The sequence below is a fragment of the Lolium rigidum genome, chromosome 1 (genome assembly GCF_022539505.1).
Source record: "Lolium rigidum isolate FL_2022 chromosome 1, APGP_CSIRO_Lrig_0.1, whole genome shotgun sequence".
Lineage (NCBI taxonomy): Eukaryota > Viridiplantae > Streptophyta > Magnoliopsida > Poales > Poaceae > Lolium > Lolium rigidum.
The window spans coordinates 227,638,465-227,647,211 of NC_061508.1; the positions used below are offsets into that span (position 1 = coordinate 227,638,465).

Sequence of the window (8,747 nt, forward strand, 5' to 3'; positions counted from 1 at the left end):
TGCTGCATTGCAATGTTTTTCACATACAGACCATTGCTAGCGCTCTACGTCCTGCTTGGGGAAACCCTAAGGGTTTGGCCTTCCGATCAGTGGGGGCCAACATGTTTGTGGCTGAATTTGCCACTGCACGAGATAGGGATAGAGTTTGGGAGGGATCGCCATGGCATGTCAGCAATAATGCGGTGATTCTCTCTGAATATGAAGAATGTATGAAAGCCCTCCAAACTGAAGTTTGATAGGCTGTCAATTTGGGTTAGAGTATTGAATCTGCCGTTTAACCTGCGGGAGAAGAAGTGGTGGTTGCCGATCGCGCAACAGATTGACAAGCAGGTAAAAGAGGTTCATTTTGATCATAATGGTGGTTACTTAAGGGCGAGAGTGACTATTGATGTTGCTAATCCCTTGAGACGTTGGGTCCTGATTGAATCTGCAAGGAGGAAAGGCATGGATTTGTATGAGATCCAGTATGAACATGCCCCACATTTTTTGCTTCTCCTGTGGTAGATTTGGACATTCTAACTTGTTATGTCCGACACCTGGCACTCGTGATGAGAACGGTGGTCTTCCCTTTGGGAAGGATTTGAGGGCACCAGATGTGTGGAAGAAAACGACTTATAGTGAAGGTTCCTCTGGTCAGGGATCTTTCAAGAATTACAAAGCTGAAACACGCAGCTCGAGTAATGCAGTAGAGAAGGGTCCAGAGGCGACTTCACCTCTGAAAAACAATAGTGCAAACAATACGAAAGCTGCAAAAGTGAAGCTGGTTTATAGGAAAGTGGCAGGGCCGTGCATAGAGGCTGCAAGGGAGGAGGAAGATAATAGAGCAATGGTTCTTTTCACAGATCCTGCTGAGGATGTTCCCACAGCTGAGGAGGATGGTCAAGATAGGGAGAGGAGTGCAAAGAAGAAAAAGCCTACCCCACCTAGTTCTGAAAACTCGGCAGCGGCTGCAATGCAGCCCTGCCCGGGACAATGAGTTGTTTATCTTGGAACGGCAGGGGGCTTGGGAGAGAACGGCAGGGGGTGACATAGGCATCTCGGATGGGCCTGCCGAAGAAGGTACCCGAAGTTTGAGGAAGGCCCACGACCCGAAGGTTATGAAGTCCGGAAGCCCACTAAAATATCGATTATGGTAAATAGAGATAGATTAGGAATAAGGAGACTTGTAACTTCACGGGACGAACTCAAAGAGTCTCCCGGCGTTTTGTAAACTTGTGTAATACGAAAACCTCGGCTCCGCCTCCTATATAAAGGGGAGTCGAGGGACAAAGAAAGGATCAATCTCATTGTCAACTCAAACTTAGTTTTTAGCAGTCGAGCACCTTTTCGGCTGAAACCTTTGAGATCTACTTGCCCTCTACATCCGCGAAACCCAAGTCTACAACTTGTAGGCATTGGCAAGTTAATACCTTGTAAATTGGCGCCGTATGTGGGAACTGGAGGCGACAAGGAGTTGATCTCGGTGGCATCGTCAACATCCTCGACAACATCATCAACTTCATCGGTAGCAAGCAACGTGATGGATAGAGGTAAACAGATCAAAACCGATCTCGTTGATTTTATACCTCACCCTCCCGCCCGTGTGGATGCATATGCGCACCTGGAGGAGCCAATGGAGATGGAGTTCGGAAGCTTCCACTTCCGCGTCGGGAAGGAAGGATCGCATCGTCTCGCGGTACCAATTTCATCGGGTCCGTCAGCGGTCGATTCCGATTTCTCGGGATCATCATCATCGTTCGAGACAGTCGACGAAGAGATTTCTGCGCCAAGCTTCACCAAGCCCGCTTCAAGTGGAAAATTCGCCGATATCTTCGGCAACATGTCCTTCGGGTCGTCTGCATATTCAGATCTGAGCAGCGACTCAGAGAGTATCGACAGTTTCGACTTCATCGACAGATCTACTTCCGTTCGGGGGGATCCTCACCGATCTGCGCGACGGTGTCACCAACCTCGAGGGGAACAAAACTGCAATATATCATCAAGTCTATGCAATCGGAGAATCGAGTCGCCCAGTGGATGAAACATCAGAGGCCTTCGATGATTTGGGAAATCCATACATCGATCCCGCTGATCCCGTTCGAGAGCTTCGCAATATGCTGAAGTAGGAAGGGCCCTTTCTCCTCTTTATTATGGAGACAAAAATTTCGGCGAAGAGAATGGAGGATATGCAAGTCTCTTTGGGGTTTGGAGGTTGCTTCGCGGTTGATAGTAATGGTTTGAGTTGAGGGATAGCTCTCTATTGGTCAGCAGAGATGGATGTTGATGTTAAAAAATTTAGTCCTTGCTATATTGATGCTATGGTGAAGAGGAATAATAGCAGTGATATTATATGGAGATTAACTTGCTTCTATGGAGCTCCGAAGGCTGGCGATCGGCATCATCGTTGGAGAGCCTTGCGGAATCTGAATGCATTTGAGCACCCGGCATGGTTCTGTGTTGGAGATTTCAATGAAATACTGTATGCGACTGAGCACTTCTCCAGGGCAGCAAGACCGGAGTGGCAAATGAGAGCGTTTAGGGAGGTAGTAGAGGAATGCTCTTTTAATGACCTGGGATGGTCAGGTGTAGAGTATACATGGGATAATGGTCAAGCGGGTGAGGCGAATGTTAAAGCCCGGTTGGACAGAGCCTTTGGTGATGAGGCGTTTGTAGACAGATTTCCCCATTATAGAGTTCGGCACATAGTCTCGACAGAATCCGATCATTGCTTCGTACTAGTTCAGTTCAGAGAGGATGGGGTCGAGGAGAGAACAAGAGGGAGAAAACAGTTCAGATATGAAGATGTTTGGCAAACTCATGTCGAGTATGATCGGTTGATTTTTGATTCCTGGCAAAAAGGAGCAGGGATGCAAGGGCTAGAGGGTGTGGTACAAGCGCTAAAATTTGTCCAAGAAAAACTTAGTGTTTGGGGATCCAAGGAGTTTAGAGATTTGTCACGTAAACTTCGAGAGCGATTGAATAATTTGCGTCGTCTCTTAGTAGGCCGTGGGCCGAATGAGGAAGAGAATGCAATTGTTAAACAGCTTCGTGAGGCTCTTTAGCAGGAGGAAATTTGGATCCGACAGAGATCTAGAGTGCAATGGCTACAGGACGGTGACCGTAACACTGCTTATTTTCACGCTCAAGCTACTCATCGTAAACGTATTAACAAAATTGAGAACCTCCAGCGTGATGATGGTTCGAGATGTGTAACTTGGGAAGATAATTGTATGGAGTTTCAAGGTTTCTACCAAACTCTGTACACGTCTCAAGGTTACAGGCAGATGAATGATCTAATTGATTTAGTCCATGTAAGGGTATCTGATGCTATGAATGATGTGCTGGATGAGACCTATATACAGAGGAGGAAGTGAGATGTGCTCTTTTCCAAATGGCGCCATCAAAAGCTCCCGAAATTGATAGATTTACTGCGGGTTTTTTCCAAAGGCATTGGTTGGTTGTGAAGGATGATATTGTCCCAGCTATTTTGGGTTTTCTAAATGGTGTTGAGCTGCCTCCAGGGTTGAATGACATGTCCATCACATTGATCCCTAAGGTACAACATCCACAAAAGATTTCTCAATATCGACCTATTTCTCTCTGTTCAGTTCTATACAAAATTGCTGCTAAATGTATTGCTAATCGAGCACGAGGTTTAATGGGTGAGATCATTGTAGAGGAGCAAAGTGCTTTTGTTCCAGGTCGCTTGATAACTGATAATGTACCTATTGCTTATGAGAGTGTACATGCGATGAAGAAAAGGAAGAAAGGGAAGAATTGTGTTTGTGTAGTAAAATTAGACATGATGAAGGCCTGGTGGAATGGCATTATCTTCAGGCAATCATGATTAAACTTGGGTTCAGTACCAACTTTGTGAGATTGGTGATGAAATGTGTAACTTCGGTCAGATTTTTAGTGAGGGTGTACGGTGAACTGTTGCCATTCTTTGCACCAACCAGGGGACTCCGTCAAGGCGACCCCATGTCCTTGTACTTGTTCCTACTATGTGGGGAAGGTTTCACCTCTCTCTTGAATTTTTTTTGTGGTGCAAATATTGATAGAGGCTTTAGAGTGAGTACTCGATCACCGTGGGTGAATCATCTTCTATTTGCGGACGACAGTCTAATCTTCTTGAAAGCAAAGGAAGGAAGTGCTCGGAGACTCAATGATTATTTTAAGAATCTATGAAGATGGTTCTGGCCAGCGAGTGAATAGGGAGAAACGTTCAGTTTATTTCTCTCCTAATACCCCTCTCGCTGATCTGCAACATATGAAGAACTTGTTGGGAATTGCAGTGGAAGCTTTTCCTGAAAGATATTTGGGTCTTCCTACTGCTGTTGGCCGCATCGATATCACGAGTGGTACGTTCGATCATATTGGCGAGCGTATACGGAGCAAGCTAAATGGCGGGTCTGAGCGTATGGTGTCCTGCGCCGGCCGGGAGATCTTTCTAAAAGCAGTAATTAAGGCGATTCCTAACTTTAGCATGAGTTGTTTTAAGCTGACGATTGATCGGCGATCTATACACTGGATTGCATGGGATCAATTGGTCAAAACAAAGAGCCAGGGAGCATGGGCTTTAGAGACTTGGAGCTCTTTATTTGGCTTTACTCGGTAAGCATGAATGGAGGCTTATGACTAATCCGGAGTCTCTGTGTGGCCGGATTTTTGAAAACAAAATATTTTCCAGATTCTGATTTTATGCAAGCGTCAGTCCCTCGGAGTGCGTCTGCTACCTGGCGTGCTATTGTGGCTGGACGCGAGGCTTTATCTTTGGGCTTGATTAAGCGTATCGGGGATGGCACGTCAGTGTCAATTGGATACCGGGAGTGAGATCGATGACACCGTCGGTGCACATTGGCAATACACCGTTGAATACTGTCTCAGAGCTGATTGACTCTGAAAACTGGACATGGAAGGATACGGTGATCAGGAATAATTGTATTCCCCCTGAAGCGGATGCTATAATGAATATCCCTTTGCGCTCATGTGGTGGAGAAGATTTCTGGGCGTGGAATTTAGAAAAGTCAGGAAACTACATTGTTAAAACTTCGTATCGTGCTCTGATGACACGGAACGAGCAGTCAGCTCTAGCGGAAGGGATGATTACGGGATCTTCAGTATCTGAAAAACAGCTATGGGATCGACTTTGGAAGTTGAAGGTGGTGCCTAAAGTGAGGGTTTTTTGGTGGCGAGTTTTACGTGGTATCTTGCCAGTGGAACAGACGCTGCAGTTCCGTCACATAACCACACTTGCGAGATGCAAAGTCTGCTTAGCTGCATACGAAGATATGAGACATGCTTTATTAAGATGTACACATGCGATAAGGTTTTGGAATGAGGCTAGGGTTTTACTCAATGTTAAAATTCCAGATCTGCATCCTGTTACTTGGGCAAAGGACGTTCTGATTGATCTGATAGTTTCAGAGGAGGATAGAGCAAAGGTGATTACTACCATGTGGGCGATATGGACGTCGGGATGGTTTGGATCCTGTTCAGTCGATGAAGAGGATGAGGGATGATTTGGCTTTGCTAGAGATTCTGAGGCACCAGGCTCTTACACTACCAGGTTATGGGTGGCGACCACCAGATGATACATGGGTGAAAATAAATACGGATGCAGGAGTATGTGTGGAAGATAGGAAGAGTGGAGCGGGGAGAATTGTTCGTAACCCATCCGGCTTCGTGGCAGCTTGGAGTAAGCCGCTCCCAGGGATTACAAATCCGATTCGGGAGGGGGTTTTCTTCGCCAAGCTCCGGGGATTTTCGCGAGTGATTGTTGAAGTTGATTGCTTAGAGATTGTGAATCTCTGGAACTCGCACGCTGGTTCTCGCGCAGTTGTTGCGCCATTCTACAGGATATCAAAGGGCATTCTAGTTCTTTTGTTTCGTTTGTTATTCGTCAATAAGATCATCCAACACGTACTGTCGCTCACCTCTGGGCCAAGCACGCTTGCACTTTGGAGTCGACGGATGCTTGGATGGATCATCCCCCTAGTTTTATTGTTGCCAGCCTTCAGGCAGACATTGTAAGTGTTGTTGATGAAGTTTAATAAAGCCCTGAGATTCTAAGCAAAAAAAAAAACAACAAGATATATACGAGGTAGGTACAACTACCGTTCAATCTAGGATATGTTAGCGTCTAACTGAACGTGATATGCACGTATTCTATATATCACACCCAGCAGTCCCAGCGTGTGTGATTTGTGGAATTTCTTTCCTTTTGAAGCTATTTTGCTAGCTAGTGTTGCGATGGCAGCTTGATAAGTGTGCGCGCGGCGCGCACCGTACGTCCTCATGTCTCATGTGCAATCGCGAAGGAAGAAAACTAGACGGAACCAGCGATGCGACAGGCTCAGCGAAAACGATAAGGAAAATAAGAACTTGCACATGCACAAACAATGTCGAGTCGTACCGAGCGTCCGAGCGCAACATTTTACTGCCTATTTAAGATCTTGTGCGCGTCATATGAGCGCTATGATAAATGTTGAAGCATTGGGCAAGCAGGCCAAGAGACATTGCAACGACAAACTGGAAGCTAGAGCAATGGAAGGTGCGTCGTTGCATCCGGCGGTTCTCCTCCTCGTGGGCCTTCTCCTGAGCCGCGCCGGCTCCAGCCCTCCGCCGGAGCCGGTGAACTGCACCCGCGGCACATCCGACTGCACCGTCACAAACGTATACGGCTCATTCCCGGACCGCACCATCTGCCGCGCGGCCAACGCCACCTACCCGCGCACCGAGGAGGAGCTCGTGGCCGCGGTAGCGGCGGCGGCGGCGGCGAAACGCAAGGTCAAAGTGGCCACCAGAACCTCCCACAGCTTCCCTAAGCTGGCCTGCCCCGGTGGCCGCGACGGCACGATCATCAGCACGGAGCGGCTGAACCGAAGTGTTAGCATCGACGCCGCCAGCGGCCTGATGACGGTGGAGAGCGGCATGGTGCTCCGGGACCTAATCCAGGCCGCCGGCGCGGCCGGGCTCGCGCTGCCGCACTCGCCGTACTGGTATGGACTCACCATCGGGGGCCTCCTGGCAACGGGCGCGCACGGGAGCTCGCTGTGGGGCAAGGGTAGCGCGGTGCACGAGTACGTGGTCGGCATGAGGATCGTCACGCCGGCGCCAGCCAGCCAGGGATTCGCTATTGTCAGGGAGCTCGGCGCCGACGACCCAGACCTCGACGCGGCCAAGGTCTCCCTCGGCGTCCTCGGCGTCGTTTCCCAGGTACTCCCTACGTACTAACGTACCTAGTGCGGCACCCACTGGTACGTTGCTTCGGATGCATGCACACAATGTACTGCGAAATACATTAATTCTGTCACGCTGTTATACCACCATTGCTTGGAAGTAGGTTTTGGGTTTAATAACGGCCTCGCTTAATTTGGTATCCTGTCTCCTCTGCAAGGTTACTCTGGCGTTGCAACCGCTGTTCAAGCGGTCGGTGACGTTCGTTGAGCGCGACGACTCGGACTTCGCGGAGCAGGTGGCCGTGTGGGGCGACCTGCACGAGTTCGGCGACATGGCATGGCTGCCCCGGCAGGGCAAGGTCATCTACCGCGAGGACGACCGCGTGGACGTCTCGGCGCCCGGCGACGGTCTCAACGACTACCTCGGCTTCCGCTCCAACCCCACGCTCGGGCTCATCATCGCCAGGGCCGCGGAGGAGCGGCTGGAGGAGGACGGCGACGACACCGCACGGTGCCTAGCCGCGCGGTTACCGGCCGCGGCGTTCGAGCTGCAGGCGTACGGTTTCACAAACGACGGCTCCTTCTTCACGGGATACCCGGTGGTCGGGTACCAGCACCGCATCCAGGCGTCCGGCACGTGCATCAACGGCGAGGAGGACGGGCTGCTTACCTCTTGCCCATGGGACCCCCGCATCCGGAGCCCCTTCTTCTACAACTCCGGCTTCAGCGTCGCACTCTCTAAGGCGCCGGCATTCATCGCCGACATACAGAAGCTCCGTGACCTCGACCCGCGCGCCTTATGCAGCCTCGACGCCAAGCTCGGCGTGCTCATCCGTTACGTCAAGGCTTCCTCTGCCTACCTCGGCAAGACGGAGGACTCGGTCGACTTCGACATCACCTACTACCGGAGCTACACTGAAGGCGCGCCGCGAGCGCACGCCGACGTGCTCGACGAGCTCGAGCAGCTGGCTTTACGAAAGTACGACGCAATCCCTCACTGGGGCAAGAACCGCAACTTCGCATTTGACGGCGCCATCGCCAAGTACCCCATGGCCGGCGAGTTCCTCAAGGTGAAGGACAAGTATGACCCGGACGGTATCTTCTCCAGCGAGTGGAGCGACCAGGTGCTTGGCATCAATGGGAACCCCAACATCATAGATAAGGGCTGTGCCATCGAAGGGCTATGCATCTGCTCCGACGATTTGCACTGTGCACCAGAGAAGGGCCTCTTCTGCAGGCCGGGCAAGGTGTATGTGGAGGCGAGGGTTTGCGCGTCCCAGCCAGTTTCCGACAGCGCGAGCCAAGACCACCACGATGAACTGTGAACGGCATTATTAGCTGAAGGTGTATGCAACTATGCATGCATGGTCAAACACCAATGCAATCAAATGTATGGATTCGATGGTCAAGGAGTAGCATACGCTTTGTACATGTGTTGATTCTTTTGATTCTTCACTTCTCTTCCAGAGATTTATCTAGATGTAATAGTTGGAGTGGATCTTTAACCTAGCTACTACGATCAGTTCCTGTTTTGATTTTTCTCTCTCTTTTTATCCATTGATCGAGAATTTGCTAGTTGTCGATCAA

General features: G+C 49.8%; 1 protein-coding gene across 1 annotated transcript; it reads left to right on the forward strand.

Moving 5' to 3' along the window:
• The first annotated feature begins 6,525 nt into the window (after positions 1–6,525).
• LOC124655599 (probable L-gulonolactone oxidase 4) lies at positions 6,526–8,485 on the forward strand. Its single transcript, XM_047194469.1, has 2 exons — positions 6,526–7,197; positions 7,379–8,485. The coding sequence occupies exons 1-2, from the start codon at positions 6,526–6,528 to the stop codon at positions 8,483–8,485; spliced, it is 1,779 nt and encodes a 592-aa protein (XP_047050425.1).
• Positions 8,486–8,747: the final 262 nt, after the last annotated feature.

Coding starts and splice junctions, on each gene's coding strand:
- LOC124655599 (XM_047194469.1), top strand. CDS start 6,526: ATGGAAGGTGCGTCGTTGCATCCGGCGGTTCTCCTCCTCGTGGGCCTT. Junction 7,198..7,378: donor TCCTCGGCGTCGTTTCCCAG/GTACTCCCTACG, acceptor CTCCTCTGCAAG/GTTACTCTGGCGTTGCAACC.